A 19751-nucleotide genomic window follows, 5' to 3' on the forward strand; every position below is an offset into this window, starting at 1 on the left:
TTTTAATTTTTTAATTAATCATCTCTAATTATATACCTATATAGGCTAGTAGTTGTATTGTTCTATGTTTATGTAATTAATTTTACGTAATTAATTTTGTTTGTATACATATTATTATTTTTTATAATAAATAGATATAAGTATATTTATATTTCTATTCAATATAAGCATTTTACATTTATACATATTTATTTATAAAATTTTTAGTACAAATGTGTCTAATAAAGTCTCTATTCAAAATTAAGTTTTAATAAAATACTGACAAACAATTATATTTCACATCCTAGTTAAGACAAAAACTCTCCTATTTTTTTTACATTGCTATTGTCTAAGAAAAACGGTGTTTTTTTTTAAAATGCAGGTTGTAATTGTGTTGTGAAGTATGCATGTTTGAGCTTGATATTTCCTTTAAATTAATTGTACTAATTTAGAATTGAATCCATTTTGTAAACGAATTAAATATCAAAAATCAACACTTACATATCCTTCGTTGAGTACTTTAAAATAAACCTGTCGGCATCTATCGCCGAATTTGTAAACTAATTTAGTTGAGACAGTTCTAAATTAAATTTGTAACTACTGGCTAATAGATGGCAGGAGGTGCATATCAAATACATTTCCCCTTATTTCATTGCTTATTTAAATAATAATATTCACTGTGATAATCTTTATCAAATATTTTTATTTATATTATATTTAAATATTATTATCTATATTATTTAGTATATATTACATTTAAGATTTTAAATTTATTTATTTATATTGGCAACATTAGACAATACGCGTGTCGCTATTTTTTTGCGCAATATTCCACAGAGCAAATAGGTAATCGCTACCTTATTTAAGAGTCGACACCATTTTACTATTGATAAAACAGGAAAATATATCTATGCTACCACCTACAAACATAAAATATAAACATACTGATGTTATTTTAAAATTGCTTTTGTGGCATATTATTTTCGCCTTTATCTAAAATATTTATACTAATAAGTATAATAAAAGGCTAAACTATTGTTGAAAACTGTAATTATTCTGATCCAAATATATTTTATCAATTATATTTTAACATAGATAAAAATAAATCTTGTGTTTTCAAGATCATTTTTAAACTATTTGAAAAATTATATATCATTTTTCTATAAAAATATAACTGCCAGTACTTGATTATAATAAAAATGTTACAAAGAAGTTAATTTAAAATACAAACTGCAACAACCATATTATAATATAAAATTTTCAAATGTAATAAATTGGTTGCATAGATATCATACGAACTTTTTTATTCTGTGTAACATAAACTTACGATTTTCGAGATTCGTAATGACGTGTGACATTTCGTTATTGTTGACGTTTTCCTTCCATTAATAAAATCTTCACTTTTTACATACGTGTCAAGTGAGCTTGTACGCGTTCGGCTTTAAAGCCCTAATTATAAGATATAACTGTGAGTATTCCTTTTATTTTGCTTACTTAATAGATTTATGAACGCTTCTAATTATTACAATCAAGAAATTGTTATTATAATATCACTAAATATTATTACATTTTAAATGTCGTATGTTGTGAAAACCCAATTTGATAACATCGCTTGATTTAGTGGAAAATCGTGTTACACCGTAAAATACACCTAATTAACGTATAAAACTTTAATTTTACTTCATATATTTTACTGCTAAAATTAATATTCCATTGGAAAACCCAATCTACTTTCTAACAGCTGTGCAAACATTAGATCGGGTTTTTCCGCTATTTCCTTGCGACGCAAACCCAAATTACGTATAAAATTATGTTGAAAATTCGATATTGTTCTAGAAAAAAACATTCCATTAATTAATATCGTATCTAATTGTCCATAGTTTTGATGTTTAAGATTTGTTCAGCTAATTTACAAATAGTGAAAGTTGCGTCAGTGGATACATTTAGGTACTGTTAAAGGCTATTATCTTATTGTAATAGTATTAATTCGGATATTTATTGATAGAATTATGTGAAGAACTATATATTATTCTTCTATTTAACAGTTTTTATTACACATTTTTTTGTAGGTAAGTTTATTCTTTTTCTCTTTTTCATTTTTGTATTTCAAGTTTTATATACTAATTAATTTCTTATCTAGTGGTATAAGAAAACTTATTAAGTATTTTTTTAATCAGCTTATCTTTTTTATCAATGTATTAAAAGCAATTAAATAGATAATGAAAAGAGAAGCAACTTGTCAATATAGTGAAATGGTATATATTTGTGATCTTGTAGAAGTTCTTGATATCAGAGTGTGTTATTCTTATTTGTATAAGAATTAGTATTAATATAGAGAGATTTGAATTAAATAATTATTTCCATAATGTATTCATAGATAAAAATCCTTTCTTAATTTGCAGTAATTAAACATTTATAATAACATAAATGAAATCTATACAATTAAAATTCTAGTTTGTGAGATTACACAGTTAAAATGGTCGTTCAACTTGAATGATCAAATTTATCCCCCCTCTAATTCATTATTTGGTATTCATAATAAGTTTATAAACAAACTCTACCTGTCATTTTCTTTGAAATAAATTTATCATTGTAATATGTACTATATCCACTATTTTACAATATTAATTCCGAAGGAAAGTTGATATAGACAGGTGGCCAGTCATAAAGCTAAAGGCCAAAATTTTGAGTAATATGGATAAAAACATTATGTGGACCCGAATTTTTGGGATAAGGGTTTGGATCTTCCAACACATGATGATTACAATACATTAAAACATATGGAAATAGGAAACAAGTTTGATGGAAAGTGATAATGTCACCTATATACATACCCAAACAAAAGACTTGTACAAAGTCTCCCTCCGGTAAAATAATAAAATGCGACTTCATAGTCTTGTGAAGGTTGCTATATAGTTGGATTTTCCTACATATTGTTTTGAATACTTAAGTTATTAAATTGTTTTATTTGTAAATATAAAGTATAATTGTGACTTATCTCTAGATGTGACCCATGACATTTTTTTTATCTCTGAAGATGCTAAGTTCATTACTATGAGCTTTTTATACCTTTTATGAGTATTAAATGGAATGCACCTTCTAAAGGTTAGCAGGTAGAGAATGTCATTTGCATTAATTGGTACTTATTACCACATTTATTGATTAATAAAGTTTCAATAGCTATAGTGCAATGTAAGGGCAGTTATAAATTGCATTAAAGCTATTTTTTATTATATATAATTATTGTAGTCATATGAAGGTGGTGTCATCTGGTGTCAAAAATGTCGACCATTTTAATGACACATTTGTTTATATAAATTAGTGTATAATGTGTTGGTAAGGGTAATTACCTATCAGTGTAGTAAATTTCACAGGAATCTTTAGAGTGATATAAGCAGGATTAAATAACAAATGTTCAATGTAATTATTTTTTTTCATTAGTATTTATTTCTAAAATATGTATTCTTAATGGATGATAATGAAATAGGAATCTGCACTATTGGTATATGCTGAGGGGTAAAGGGAGGGGGCAGGAGCGAATGGTGATAGGTGAGGATGAAACCAGGACAGTTAGCCCATTATAACCAATTGGACAAAATTCATAGATATGTTACTACTCCAAATTTAACTTGTATTTTTATTTATTAAATTTTTGTGTTCACATTCTTCCAGGACAAATATATTTCAAATCAATTAAAATGGCGCCAAAACAGAGGATGCGTATCGCCAACGAGATCGCCAGTAAAAACATCACCATGCGAGGAAATGTGCCCAAAACCACCAAGGTTAGTTGTACTGACTAATCTTTACTAATCTTTTCATCCCCTTAACCAGGATATTTTGAGTGAATATAATAAGGTTAAGATTTTGTTCCACCAAAAAACAACCAACTTTAATTGTGGCAAAATCAGTTGTTTTGATATAAAATTGAAAGTATTTACCTTTCAGATAAAAAAGAATTTTCCAAATTTACAAATGACATAATTATAAGGTAACAAACATAAAAAGATACAACCGAATTGATAATCTTCTTCTTTTTAAAATCTATTGAAATGTAGCCTCTGTCGTTCCCAATCCCAAATAATGTACCAAATTTTGTAGCAATTGGTTGAGCCATTACAATGTCAAGAAATAACAAACGAAACTCACTTTTGTGTATTTAGATTTAAATAACTGGTTTTATCACAGTTAAAGTCTTTTTTGTGGGATTCAGGGACACAGTCTTTAATTATGATTTAAAATGCCTTATGGATTGAGCTTTTTTTATTTTTTTTATGGAATTTCGTGGCTGGCTTTTGGCCACAACAGCATATTCAATTAGCGCTGGCGGGGTTACCATTCCATTATCATCCATTAAAAAAAAAAACATTAATGGGACAGTGCTACCCAAGCAAACGAATTTTATACGAAGTAATAATAAATAAACAAACAATAGATTAGCGAGTCAAAGCGACTGATGTCAGTGAAATTTTTTTCAATAACATCAAACCACCTGTGACATTGAGCGGAATATTTTCTCTGACGTGGTGTGCTATTTTATTATGGACTTTATTGCGCCAGCACAAGGGCTACATTACTTATTGCGTGTTTATATTATCGAAACCAACTGCGTAAAACAATGTTAATGTTCCGCAATACAAAATAGCCGCGGGAAATCGGATTGGACATGTTTAAGTGTACTCATTTAATAACTAAAAGAAATACTTAATAATTATGTATACTTAATTTCGTTTATTTTCACTAAGTAGTCGATATTACCTTTGTTTTCAACCTACTTAAAAAATGAGGGTTTCAATTTGTTTTTTTTTTTTATATTTTTAGCCTCAAGACTCCGTCAGTTGTTACCTGATTTGGAAAATTCATGAAATGGATCATGTCCGAATGCTCTTGATTGTATCCTCAGACGTTGTTGCCTTAATGGCTTAACTAATAACATAATATAAAGAATAATATAATAAATAAAAAATAATTAAGGTTTTTTTTAAGGGTTATGAGAGATGATAGGTGAGGATGAAAGCAGGTCAGTTAGCCAGGGCTCAATTAGTTAGGGGTGTGGACCACAATAGTTTCCAAGGGTAACCGCGTGGATGTCGACCTGATAGGATATAGTGCTAGATCCAATTACTAACAATCTTCCCCCCCCCCCCCATTACTATGAAATATATTGTATTGTATTAATCTTCTAAATATTAAATCAGTCCAAACTCGGCTTATATGTAATGATATAATTAAAAAAATATATTAAATATGTAATCTTTTTTTTTTCAGGAAAAAGACGATCAGTACCCTGTAGCACCATGGCTTCTAGCTCTCTTCATCTTCGTAGTCTGTGGCTCGGCGGTCTTCCAAATTATCCAATCCATAAGACTCGCCTAGACCGCCCCCCCCCCCCCTCCCACACCCATGTGATTCTTCGACTGATAAATACTACCCAAAAGTGCAATCCCTACTTGTGGCTTGAGTAGTTTCTTCACACATACAAGTCTAGAGTGAGATAGACAACCCTGCATTCCATTACTATGTAGGTATTTACGCGCCAAAATTATTTATACCGCTTACCATTCTTTGTATTTTGTTCAATATTTGTATATTAAGACATTTCGATAACAAAATACACTCGGGGTTGATTTTGAAGCTCTGTTTCTTCTCTAAATTTCTCTTAATATTTGAATTTGATAATTTAGCAATATTACTATTTTATGAACATTCATAAACTAAATTTTATAACAGTTTTAACTTAAATGTAACTTAGTAAATTAGTTCATATTCGTCCTAAAAATAAATATTTCACTGTAATATCATAAAATTGAAATTTTAATATATATTTAGAGAGCAGACACTTCGGAATGGGCCCCAATTATTGTGTTTATCAAACTTCTCAAGTCACGACTGTAACAGAGGACATAACATTTATGTGCATTATTTCACTGCGCAATCATTGTGTAGCTTCGAAAGTTGCATCTTATTGTGTTTAGTCATATAAGGTCAGAATTTAAATATATAATCTCAAAGGAAAACATTGTTCATATATTCTTGTATATTGTAAAAAAAAAAAATAATATTAAGAGTGCTGGTCAATCTACTACAATAATAGATCCGCAACTTGGAGGTCTGTTAAATAGAAAATGCAGCTTTTCCATTTTGTATTTGAGAGTGGAGCTCATCGGTGGAGCTCTACGATTTTCAGCGAGTCCCTTCACCTCGACCAACGTCCTTTGATCTGCCTAACGTAACTATACCTTGGCCTCCCCGTCCCCTCCTTCCTTCTACCTTACCGTCTATTATAATGTTCATAAGTTTATCGTGTCGTATTATGTGTCCCAACATTTTCTCCCTTCTGACCTCGATGGTTTTTATAATGTATATTTATTATTAAATATGGAATTTTAACGAGTTAAAAGCAAGATTTAATAATAAAAATGTAATAGTTAAATCTATGAAGTAGAGCTGTTTTTTTTATCTATATTTTATTCAATATATCTATAGCAAAATATACTTAAAATTATTTGGTATAAAGTCTATTATTGTAGTACATATTATTATTGTATGTACATCTATTATTGTAGTAGACTGACGAAGTGATGAGGATTGAAGCATTTAGATGAATATTGTTGAAGAATTATTAATTCGTTCATTCCTATTAATTTTATTGAGACAATTGTGTTGAAAGACGCACAAAAACTGACTTTTGGTAAAGTTGTTTTTTTTATTATTATTATTATTTATTGATAATATATAGTTCAATTTTATTGTCGTATATTGTCCAGATTAATTATTTTAACATCACAGTAATAAAATAATTTGTCAACTCTATTTTTTTAATTTTGAATATAATTCTATTGATTACAGTATATTTGTCGGAATATTGGTTTTATTTCACTACTTTTGAGTTTCTGATGGGACGAAACTGGAATGGTTACTCCGTCTGCGCTGTTGATATACATTTGCGGGATGTCACTGGCATTTACTGACTTGACTCTCTCTCTCTCGCTATGGGAAAAAGGGATGATTAGATGGACCAGCCTCATTGCTAGCGATATGTCTTATCAGGTCGACCTCTTCACGGTTCTCCCTAGGAACCATCTTGGTTAATTCTAGTCAAATACATTATAATGGGCCAACTGAAGTGCTTTCTCACCTAACATTAACTGTTTCGGTTTGAAGGATGGGATATGGCGTGAATTTACAGTGTACAGAGGAATAACATCTGAGTCCTCAGAAATGGCAACGCATGGAAGATATGGACGAAACAGTATACTCTGTTATGTCCATGGTACTGCTCATGTCTATAGGCGACAGTTACCGCTTTCCATCAGGTGGGCCGTCGACTTGTTTGCCATTCTAAGTTGTATTAAAAAAAATGTACATCAATGGCGTACTCTCAATAAATTTGTTACCAGTTTTTTTATTAATGATAATAAAATGATAACCTTGCATGCACTGACGATATAAACTTGGGACAATAATATATATATATATATATATTATTGTTTCGCCCATGATACACCTCCCTCCATGCGTTGCCATTCCTGAAGAAGGTATTATACCTCTGTACCCTGTAAATTCACTGCCATATCTCACCCTTCAAACTGAAATACAGTCATGCAAACCCAACTGATTAACGGTAAAAACACGAATAGGACAGAAGTACCAACGTCTTTTATACATAATCTCCCTCTGAATCATCATTTTATGTTTATAATGTATATTTCATATGTTGTGTATAAGTATACATATGTTGTGAAACCTCTTTATATTTTTTATTTTATTTTTCTGTCAATGACATTATTTGAATATTTTTATTGATGTTCTTTCTTAAACAATCGAATTGACTTATAAAAATTTTCTGAACTCATCATCCACTATTTTTCTTCACCTGCTTCCATATATCCGATATCTAATTTTATTTTATTTTATTTATATTATTCGGAATATTCACACATTATTAGCTGTAAATTTCTTTACCTATCCTAATCACGTTCCTGATTCACTGTTCATCCCAAAAGTTGACTGGTAGAGAATGCTACAAGCATTAAGTCCACCTTTTGTAGCATATATTCATTCGGTCAATAAAGTTATTGAAATAAATATATAAATAAAAACAACACATTCGATAATTCGTATATTTTTGTTGACAAATCTGTAACATTAATTTTACACGACCAATATTGTCAGACTTAACTGATTTATATTTTACAATACAACATTAAACCTATATGGTACACTCAATTTACAAATTGTCATGTGATATGTGCCTTAATAACAAATTATATAATATTTGAGCACCTATTATAGTACAGAATTAGTCGTAATGGGTACACCAAACTAAACTCCAGTTAAGGTATTCATGAAACTGAACAACTTGCCCCAAGAATCATAGAAACTGAACAACTTACCCCAATTATTAGAGACACTGAATAACTTGCCCCAAGAATAATAAATACTGAACAACTTTCGCCAAGACTATTGGAAACTGAATAACTTGCCCCGAGAACCATTAACCATTTAATTAAATTAATCATGTGAGTGCTTTATAAAAAGTTCAAAAATCATTTCAGTTATGCTTCTTAGAGTAAATTGGCCAACTTCATGAATAATATGACTGGACGCGTCTTATTGTAACCTATTACAACTAACCTTATATATGTAGCACCAATTTTAATAATGAAATTAGTGACTAAAATACCCCGTACACAAACGTTTAAAAAATTCGTGTTAAAATGTTTACAAAAAGTGTAAAAGTACACTGCAATTGTTCAAATAATAGATGGCAGCAATGTAGAAAGTCGAAATTAAAAAGTAAGTGTATGTAATGTAGAATTCCAAATTTGAATTCTATGGTTATGAATTTTATACAAATTAGTCTATATTACTGTAATTGTAGTTTGATTTTAGTAACATTCGTTGCGCCAGTTAAATAGGTTTTAAAAGATTTTATTTTTTTAATTTCTATTTTTTGCAGTTATAAAAAATAATAATACAGAGTACACTAGTACTTTCATCTTATGTCAAATTACATTTTTTCTCATCTATATTGCCTATAGGTACATTTGACTTTGTGTTTAGGGTATAATAATTTTCGATGTTGTGAAATCACTTAGGCGACCAAAATCCATTTATAAAACCTTGTAATGTTTATTTTACCGTATATAAAAAATAGCGAGCACATTATTATATTATATATTAGATAACATAAATATCGTTAACCAGATATTTTATATTCATATTGGAATTATGTCGCTTAGTTATTTTTTTGTCATATTTAATTTATAATAACAGCGCCATCTAGTAAGTAATAGATACTAAAATAGTAGTACTTCTGTTTTTACTAGATTGCGCTGTGTATATTATTTTTTTTAAGTATAAACTGTAATTAGTGGTTTAGTCCGTAAAGCTCATATTTAATTTTAATAACTCCAAAGACCAACTCCAATATATTTTTTTTTTACATATTATTCTTTCCAGTTCCCTTAAACAAATGATAAATGAATGTATCAATAAATACATATTATTGTCATTAACATGTGATTCAAAAAGAACAAGATAGTAGCTTTGACGTCATGTTTCCTCTCATGACAAAAACATATCTACTGATTAAATCGCTGCTTTTCTAGGGTGGCTCGTCAGCAAATTGACTACTATCCTCTCTCAGTTTAATATCAATATGCATAAAAATGGTACGTTCGTTTTGTAACTAATTCTTTTTTTTAATTTTTGTCTGATGCATCGTCTTCATATTGCTAAAGTTCTCTGAATTATTTACCACTTTAAATAGCTTTTTTTTGGATTTTGGTCGCATGACATTGTATAATAATATCAAGTAAATATAAATTAGTAGGTGCCATAAAATTAGTAAATAATGCCATAAAATAATTAAATTGTGATTTTTTACATAATAGGTAAGTACACTTTGTGTCAATTAATATTATAAGTAATTAATGGTTAATAAACAGGCTGGTAGTGATAATTTTCAAATTAACAGAATACTATAAATGAGATATACGTATCTGTTAAATTTAATGGTCTGTGCATACGAGAGACATTTTGTACGCATACAATATGTCCATCGTTTGCGCAGGCCTTAAAGGATTTTTGCAATGACATTTTTAATGTATGTATGTATATAGGCATTAACATATAGGTTTATTTATTATAAAAGTTTTAGGACGTACTAGCTGAAATAGGAATTTGTCTGACTTGATGTGGCAGTTTATGAAAGCTGAGCGATAAGTTTAAAATAAAATTATTATTTATATGAATCCTTCCAGTGATAAAGTGATGGTTGCAAGACCCTGTAATAGTTATAATAATTGTAAAACATATAGGACCATAATAAATGAACAGTAATGATGGCAGAAAGTTGGGTAGACCAGATAAATGATTACATCATAGTCTGATACAAAATCTATTTTTTTTTTTATTATGGGCATTTTCAGCCCATTATTTTATATTTCAGAGAGGAATAAATATGTTATAACCTGTTTGAATAGAAACAATTTACAAAGAATAATATTTGTCATTGCAAATATTTAATTATAGGTGCATGATGTATAATTCGCATGTTTATTTGGAAAAAGACAAACAAAATCAGTTATTGTCTGCCTATAAGATTTTTATAATATGATAAATATATTAAGAGAATTAAAATATGTAATAAATTTTATGCAATGTGTTCACTACCGCCGCATTGTGAAATAATATTATATTAATTGTGGTATCATTTCAAATAGTATATTGTGATATAAAAACATAACTTCTTACATCTCTCGCTTACATATAAAAAATAGTAGTAAAACATTTTGCGAAACAATTCTCTATATTCGAATTGCAAATTTGTGACTAAAGTGTACTGTGAATTTATCAACTAACTATTTTAAAGTATCATAAATGGCCTCGTTGGGATATGTACCATTCAAATGGATGCTGTTACTAAAGCTTAAACAATTATCTTTACTTAGTCGGACTTCTGTCCTTTCTAAACTTTGACTTTCGTTTTCATTCGGATAATCATCCATATTGCTAGTTATCTCTAATCTTATCGCATGAATTTTCTGATCCGAATGGTTAACTTTATCGCGCTCCCAGGAATCTACTGTTATCGATACGTCATTTTTACTTCCCATGTCGTCTAGTTCACTGGATGTCACGCTTGAATTGTCTAAATCAAAATCTGTAGTCTTCTCTATTACTACAACTTCTATATGTCTAAAAGGATTCTCTTGGTTCTCTATCATCTGCCTCGCTCGTTCATCGTTTCTTATTATTACTTCTTTTTTCACATTACAAATCACAGGGTCATTCGCTAGTACGTCTATATTATTATCATAATTATCTTCTTCATTCAGTTTATTACCATTTGGTGTACATATTTCAGCATAAATATTGTCAGAACTGGCATCCGATTCGACCTTTTCTTCTTCAATTTCGACAGCATCAGCTACCTGTCCATAAGGTAAATCTTCTATTACAGGAAGCTTTCGTTTCTGTATTGAAGAAATGGACCTACGGATCTTTACTTGAGTTTGCGGTTCTTCTTCTGAAATATCTACTGCTGATATATCTTCTTCTATTTCAGACTTAGGTGTAGGAGCTCTTGGCTTATCAATCTTTTTTCTAAAATTAACAAGTTTCTCGCCATCGCTTGAACGTTCTGTTTTTGTCGGCATACTATTACTGTTACTGCCTTCTTTTTTCTCACTACATTTTTTAGGATGCAATAGATTTGATGTAGATTTACTCAGCACTCTCTTCGTTTTAACGTGAAATTCTGAACATAATTTCTCCGTAATAAACGAATGTTGTTTATAGTTGATTTCGAAATCACTATCATTGTATAGAGATCCGACTCCAAACATGTTGATATCTTCACAACTTTGTATTTGATTATATGATTCTGACTTAGCCATAGCTTTTTCAGGAATTAAGTCAGGCTGTATCCTCTGTCTCCTTTCGAGATTCGTAGAGGATTTTGTAGCTGATGACTTTTTGAGCATATTTTCGTCTAAAGACTTTAATTTACGACCAGAACTGGAATCACTTTCCATAGAACCGCAATAGTTTATTTGATCCACACTAAGATTTTTGCGACCATGCTTCATATTGATTCCACTATCTTCTGTATTATAAGAACTGTCAGGCATACCTGTTTGCACCGACACCGATTTTGTCAATATAGGTTTTTTATGATTGGAACTACACTGACTAGTCCCCATATCCGATGAAGAAGTTGTAAGACTCTTATAAGAGTAACTCTTTTCGGCTGTTCCATCTTGTTTTCTGGAAGCACCAAATTTATCTTCAATAAGTTTCGCCATATCTTGGTACCGCTCTATTGAACTGTGTTTTTCACCCAGAGGATCGAACGGATCTTTCACATCAGTTAATTTTTCATTGTTCTCAATAGCCGTTATTTTTTCATCTGTCAACTTCTCAGTGCTTTTTAAGAGTTTTAAGTTTTTAAACCATTTGTTCTTTTTCTGTCCAGAGTCCTCTCTAAAGACATGCATTTTATCATTGGAAAACTGTTCTTGATCAATTTTCTCCTCCGGTTTATCATCTTTACCCTCATCGTCGCTATAAACGTCGTAATTCATATGTTCGAGTTCGTTTTTACTTAAAAATATAATAGATCCCTCAGTTTCGTCTGGTATATCTTTGAGTACTTTCTCGCTTTTCCCGAAGAGTCTTGACGTATCTATCTTTAGGCCTTGTAGTGTGAATTTGCGTTCCTTCTCGAATTTTACTGGCTCATGGTCTTCTTTAATGAGATCCTCGGCAGTTTTCCCTTTGCTAACAACAGTAGAGTTCGCGTAAGAGATCTGTCTAATCCAATTATCAACGTTGAGTTGACAGAAAGTAAGAGCCTTCTGTAGACGAGCGGAGAGGAACATTCGCTTCTCATTCTCGAATCCGAGCTGGGTTCGGCGAACTTTTATGTTGCTATTGAGGGGAAGAAGTCTAAGGGAATCCTTCGCGTGGTAGCGTGGATCCATCTGCTTACTCGGACTGGACGGCATCGAACCGTACTCCGGGAGGGTGCACATTACTAAAACTGGTTCTGTTACTGCCGCCCGTAACAGAAGATCATCTGAAATTTAAATTAATATTATGTAATAATGGTTCTATTGTATTTTACAAGTAAATTATACGATACTAGAATTGAAAATTATGATCTTATTAATTTTATAAATATTAAAGATTTAAAGATTAGTAAATGTTTGTTAATCACAGCTAAAGGGATATAAAGTTTGGTATACAAATGGATCATGTCCTAGAAGCTAGATGAACAGAATATGTTTGGTTATGTATATTAATAAAATGGTATATTACCTCCAACATCATGTGCCATCTCGATCGGCACGGTGCCTGCTAACAGCCGCACCCTGGTGGGCAGCCGCCAGAGGCTCAGCAAATGTGGAAGCCGGTGCGCCCGCACCCCGGCCTCGGGCGGCGGGCTCGATGTTGGCTCGGCTCCCTCCCATTCCGCTGGCGACAGCTCCTCCGGGCATACCTCGAACATCTCCCCCTTTGTATTGATAGGCACGAAGAGCTCCTGTAATTTGTACGTTTCTAATATTAATGACGAGAAAATATATAACAATCTATTGACGTTGCATTGCTGGGGATGAACATGTCTCCATAAAAAAAGGCATTAGTTATTATTTTTTATTTAATAAATTAATTGAATATTTGACCTTGTAGATACAATCTAAGGAAGAAGGTCTTAAAACCGACATGTGATAGATGAGAAATGGTTATGAAATAAGATAAAGCAAAAGACATGATGATAAAGAACTTTAGTATTCGCTTTTGTTTTTACCATTAAGGGACTAGGCTTGCATAGATAACGCAAAAATGTATTTGAAAACTAATTAAATATAACATTTTATATTTCTGATGACATCAATCCTTTCTATCTCCAGAATTTCGATCCTATAATAGACCGCTATAAGAAAAAGACCAAAATATTAGCACAAAAGAAGAAAAGTCGTATTATAATCCTATACTAAGTTGCCAATCTGGCATAATAGACTAATATCTTCATCTTATGAGAAAAGACCTGTTTCTATGTTGCAATAATGCAACTTAGCAAGGTAACTAGAACAAGGTAGCTTAATACGAACCGCTCATTAAAAAATAACATAGGTATCCTAATGAAAGTTTATCATCGTACCATCGTTCCCTCATTGTGCCTTGTCAAATGCATTAACACCCAAGATAATGCCTAGCTTTTATTGCGAAGCCATTCGTTTTAATGCATTCGACATCACGCAATCGTATTGTTTATGAGTTTGCGCACAAGTTATATATACAAGTTGGTACGTAATATGGCGGCCATTGTCACAATAGTCACAACACACAGGTAGGCGGATTTCTGCACTGAGACATTTTAGTTATGTTACTAACATAATACGTAAATTGTACCCTGACGATGTCTGTACATGGGAGATTTAAAAAAAAAATTGATATGAAAAATAAAACGATTAGATGTCAAAACAGTAATTAAATCATTTAGAAAGTTTATCTGTCTTTCTGTACGTTTGTTCCAATATTACATAAAAACTACTGCACCAAATTGGATGCGTTTTTCACAATTTAAAAGGTCTAACTAAAAATCTGATTAAAATATATTTTAGCTTGATACGCCATCTAGCAGTGGTCTATTTCATTGATATTTCTTCTTCTAAAATTCACACTTATAAAATAGTGGGCAGAATAGTTAAATAACATCGTCTTATTCTAGGTAAAAGGGTGGTAACTTATAACAATTATGTAACTAAACTAGTTGTAGCCTGCTGCTTTGTCTGCGTGGTGCAGTTTTTTTTCTTTATCTCGTAATCTTTAAAAATCCATTCACAAGTTCTTGAGATAAAGGGCAGATAAAAAAATAAAAAAACAAAGCGATCTTATAAAGGTTCCGTCCTCTCTTTTGAGGTACACAACCTCTAAAAACAAAAAGAGTATTTTAAGTAGATCTTTGTAACGAGTATGGACTTTTCTCTGCCAATGGGCGGTAAACATTATGCAGATACCTAATACCAAAGTCTCAATTACTAGGCATACATAAACATTGATAAACATAAATAAGCTAAGCTTAATGCTAATTACTGTCATTTGTGTTGCCATACCTGCCTACACGAGAACAAAGTATTGAAAGGAAAACTAAGTGGACGTTTTGCGATTTTTACGACAAACTGTTCGGGTTTCTTTACGATCGACAGTTAAATAACTAATTATGGACTTCTATGGAATTTCTTTTGAAGTGGACGCGCTTTTAATTCCTTTTTAAAAACAAAATCATTTACTTCGAACGATAGTTGCTGCTACTAAACAACAGATGGCGCCACATATTCAAATGTAATAATTATAAAATATAGCACAGTGGCTAAATGTAGACGATGTCTGAACGTTATAGCACATATTATGAAAAAAATATAGGTATGGGAGAATTAGTAAGAGCATTAGATATCAAAACAATAATTTTTGAAATTAATGCCTATCTCTATACCAAAAGCTCATAAAAACTACTGCACCTAATTAGATACTGTTTGTATTGTTGTGTTCCTGAAGTTCGAATTTAAAACTAAAAATGGTCTCTTTCATAAATTTTTCTACCTTCAAAATCTACGCGTACGAAATCGCAATAAAGCTGACCAGGGAATAAGATTTTTAACTATTCTAATATTATTTACTTGCTCTTTTTCCCTTTTTTTTTTTGAAGGAAAAAAATTTCATTTCTATTTGTTTAAATGTTACTGCAAACAAATTTGAACATCAATGAAAATAGTAACCTAGTCCCCACACTAGTAAAATTAGGTATTTATCTAAAATTAAATTTCAAAAGTCTAGATAATTATAATTAGACATTTGATTGATGATGGATTAGTTCGTAGAACTCGTACACGTCAACCTGTTTGTACCAATAAAAACTGGGCTTTATCAGACAATGCTGCAACAGTCTAGACCGGGTTTTATTGCCTAATCAATTTTGCCATCTGTATGGCAGTATGAGCGGTGCGGGCGCTTAGTGATGTGCCAAACTTGCCTTTTTCAATCGACTTAAAAAAAAAGGGAAGTCCTCAACTTGGTTTACGTTATCATGGCTATTTCTTTATGTTACCATAGAACTCCATTTATAAATCGATTCGAAAAATTCTATTTATTATCTAAAGGAGTATATTTTCAGATAAGACCCATAGAAATTTTATCAACACCGATTCAGTAGTTTTTTTTTTAAATCAAAATATTTGATTTTACCACGATTGAAGACGGTTTCTTTTTTGCGGAATCAAACCTACTTTCTAGTACGTATTTTTTATCATTAAAAAGGCTATTTCTTTATGTTACCTCGGTGCTAGAGTACGTTAAATTTATTAATAAATCGATTCGTCAAAAATTTTTCCATTTTGTAAATAATTAAGAAACAAAATATTATCTCAGAAACATGAAAATATATTTTCAGATACCGCAAGACCCATGTACAGAATTCTGTATTTTTTATCAACACCGATTCAGTCGCCAGTTTTTTTTTTTTAAATCAAAATATTTGCCATTTTATATAGTAAAAATCCTAGACGATTGAAGACGTTTTTCAATGTTTTTTGCGAAGAATCAAACCTACTTTCTAGTATTCAGTTAAATGTGTTTACTATTTTTGTATTCATTAAAAATATTCAAACAGCTAAATTTAAAAAATACGGAAGACCTTTGGGGCATGTCTGTAAAAGTAAAAAGCTCCATATCTAGCCACTATTTTTAATAAATCGAATCTTGAATAAATGATTCTGAGGACTCGAAAAGATAATTAAATCAGGGTTAACGGACTGCTTCACAGTCAGCAATATGGTTTACCTGACGCGGTGCTAATGACACTCTTGGGAGAGGTACTTCGTTAAATTAGAGTCATTTTATAATTAATTTTTGAGTCATATTTTAATGAAGATACTAAATGTTCAGTCATGTAACAATTTTTCCATTCTGTAAATAATTAAGAAACAAAATAATGTAACGATAAATCAGAAACATGAAAATATATTATAAACAGTGGACTCGAAATTACGATTTCAAAATTGGCCAGTAGACTCAGTTCTGCTGCATATGCAATTAGCCGCAAGCTTGTATATTTTGTTAAACATGTATTCGAATATCATGGTATGGGTTCAAGAGAGTCTGTATTTTTGTAATTCACAATACATTTTGCACTTAGCGAGTTTTAAAAAATATTTGCAATATCAGCTTATTTTCTAAATGCCGTCTGCACAAAATCAGTAATATTCTTGACTGCATAAGCACATTAAATCACAAATCTTATATTAAACAATTTTTATGTAAGAAAGCCTATTACAGGATAGCGTCGCCAAGTAAATAATTAGTTTATTGTGTTAAATATTGCTTTCTTGATTTAATTGATTAATATGAGAACATTCTTATGTAAAATGTGAATATTCTATCAGATGGCAATTGTGAGTAGCTTTGCGCAGTGAGTCGCCTAAAATGTCACTTGTCTCCGTGACATATTGGCTGTATTCAATTTTTTTTTTCTTTTTGAGTATTTAATTGAATTAGTGCTAATTGGTGGTTTGTATTCACACACTTAAAAATGTAAAATAATAATATTATTTAAAAAATCAATATAGATTATAAATTAAAAAAAAAATTGTAACTTTTCAAAAGTGCTTCAATGTAAGTTTATTTGAATAAATGATTTCTATTCTATTCTATTCTTATAAATGGTGCAATAAAGTGTACATAAATAAATAAATAATATTTAAGAAAATTGATATAAGAGATCTGAATAAGAGAAATTATCTGTATGTCTATTGATCCATATGTTTGCTCCGGCATCATGTAGTAACAACTTCCATTTTCACATTAATTTGTATCCCAAAAACGTGGAACTTAAAATCTGGTGTAGATACATTTTATCTTGACCATCTGAAAGTGGACTATTTCGTATCTTCAACTGCCTACTTCCAAATTCGATGCGAAATCGCGGACAAAAACTGGTTTTCATATAAGTGTATGTATTACAATAATGGAATACCACTGAATTAAAACCAATCGAAACATGACAATGATAAATTAATTTAGTACTGCAAGTCACTCACAGATGTCACTTTTACTACTTTATACTTTTTCTGTAGTAAGAATAAGTTCCTACAACGCGCTATCAAAATTTTACGTTGAGTTAAGTATATATAGTGAATGCTTGGTAAATACTTTTGTGTCTATTGAAAGGAGAGACGGTTAGCACTCCCCTTGACAAGGATGGAACACACAAAATGGTTAAGGCACAACTTGACCACATTTTTTTTTTAAGTTAAAGTAATAAATTCAAGTTTTATACTTTTTTTTTATTTTATGAAAATTACAATTAAGAAGGCATTATATTAATAGTACCTATACTAGTAAACGACTTCAGTATGTAGGGATATGGATGTCTACAAAACCTAAGAATATTTTAGGAAAATTCTAGATTCTAAAATTAATTACGTATCTTGTATAGGTATACGACTGTAACGAGTATCTAATTTTAAGACTGCAAATTATTAGTAAACTAGCTATATTAACGACTTAGTTTGCATACATCTTCGCCCACCGTAAATCAATACATAAAGTTATTTATTTATTTATTTATCTATTGTATAATTATATCCTATGTACTAACAAATTTCATTTAAATCCGTTGAGTACTTTTAACGTGAAAGAATAACAAACTTATCCATCTTTACAAACTTTCGCATTTATAATATAAATATGTAATAGAATAAAGAACAAAAACAACTTTTTTATGCCATAGTTTAAGTAATAGCTACTAAATGCCAAATTTTATGACAATATACGAGGGTCAGTAGTGACAAAAATCGAAAAAGGAATGTTGTGTTGGTTTGGACATTTGGAGAGGATGGATGAAAGAAGAATTACGAAAGAGATTTATCGAGCAAGAATGAATGGAGATGTCGGTAGGGGCCGCTCTAGACGGACATGTGTTGACCAAATAGGTGACGTGCTGAAGAAGGTCCAAATTAAAAGTACACGTAACCGGCGAGCATGTGTGAAAAGATTGATGAATGTGGAAGAAGCGAAAGAGGTTTGTTTGAATCGAAGCATTTGGCGTTCCATTGTTTCTGCCTACCCTAATGGAAAACAGGCGTCACAGATATATATGTATGTATGTATGTATGTATACTCGTATTCTTTGTAACCTAGTGGGCAAACGAGATATGATTACCGCTGCCCATAGGCACTCGCAGCATTAAAATTTCTGTGAAGTTTCTAAATATATAAATACATCTATAAGGGTATCAAGTAACAAAAATGTCAACAAACTTGTTAGATGCGCAGCTTTTTCAAACTGTACGAAAGAAAGGTAAAATTAAGGTATTAATGATATGTGGTAATATAAAATTATACATTTTACAATAAAGATAAATAAAATGACAGTTGGTGCAATTAAAGTTTTTTTTTTTAAAACCATAGATTACAAGATTTACATCTCTCAATATAATTTATACTATCCGAATATGGCGCCATATTTTTTAAAAGTTCAACTGGTTTTTATGTGAATATTTTTAGAATAGTTAGCTAGATAATATTATCTTAATACATAAAAATTCCCATGTCAACATGTTCGTTCACGCTAATCTCCGAGATCACTCGACCGATTTTAATAAAATATTATTTGCTCCTACTTGAAAAACATACTTGTAAAAATTGTACTAAATAAATACTAGCTTTTACCCGCGGCTTCGTCCGTGTGATCGAGATATTTT

General features: G+C 30.6%; 2 protein-coding genes and 1 non-coding gene across 4 annotated transcripts in view; 2 read left to right on the forward strand and 1 right to left on the reverse strand.

The window, feature by feature from the left end:
• Nucleotides 1–1316: 1316 nt before the first annotated feature.
• LOC116413368 (stress-associated endoplasmic reticulum protein 2) lies at nt 1317–6842 on the forward strand. The gene is made up of 3 exons (XM_052903207.1): nt 1317–1447; nt 3652–3764; nt 5248–6842. The coding sequence occupies exons 2-3, from the start codon at nt 3678–3680 to the stop codon at nt 5353–5355; spliced, it is 195 nt and encodes a 64-aa protein (XP_052759167.1). The 5' UTR covers nt 1317–1447; nt 3652–3677; the 3' UTR covers nt 5356–6842.
• Nucleotides 6843–8088: 1246 nt separating this feature from the next.
• LOC113511136 (uncharacterized) overlaps nt 8089–19751 on the reverse strand; it is a 166898-nt gene continuing 155235 nt past the window's right edge. For both annotated transcript variants that reach the window (XM_026894736.3, XM_052903194.1), the window contains 2 exons: nt 13309–13531; nt 8089–13066 (listed from right to left, as the gene is read on the reverse strand). In XM_026894736.3, coding sequence (XP_026750537.1) covers nt 10848–13066; nt 13309–13531 — 2442 coding nt within the window. In that variant the 3' untranslated portion in view covers nt 8089–10847. The remainder of the gene's footprint in view (nt 13067–13308; nt 13532–19751) is intronic.
• Nucleotides 18203–18292, forward strand: LOC113511325 (U6atac minor spliceosomal RNA). Its single transcript, XR_003402112.1, has one exon. It is a non-coding gene; the product is annotated as a U6atac minor spliceosomal RNA (small nuclear RNA).

The sequence above is a fragment of the Galleria mellonella genome, unplaced genomic scaffold (assembly GCF_026898425.1).
Source record: "Galleria mellonella isolate WM207_F2 unplaced genomic scaffold, CSIRO_AGI_GalMel_v1 utg133, whole genome shotgun sequence".
NCBI classification, from domain to species: Eukaryota; Metazoa; Arthropoda; class Insecta; order Lepidoptera; family Pyralidae; genus Galleria; species Galleria mellonella.

What these genes read in the sequence shown, in the direction of transcription:
- LOC116413368 (XM_052903207.1), top strand. Translation starts at nt 3,678, where the DNA reads ATGGCGCCAAAACAGAGGATGCGTATCGCCAACGAGATCGCCAGTAAA. An exon ending in ATGTGCCCAAAACCACCAAG is followed by an intron (nt 3,765 to 5,247) that starts GTTAGTTGTACT and finishes TTTTTTTTTCAG; the next exon opens with GAAAAAGACGATCAGTACCC.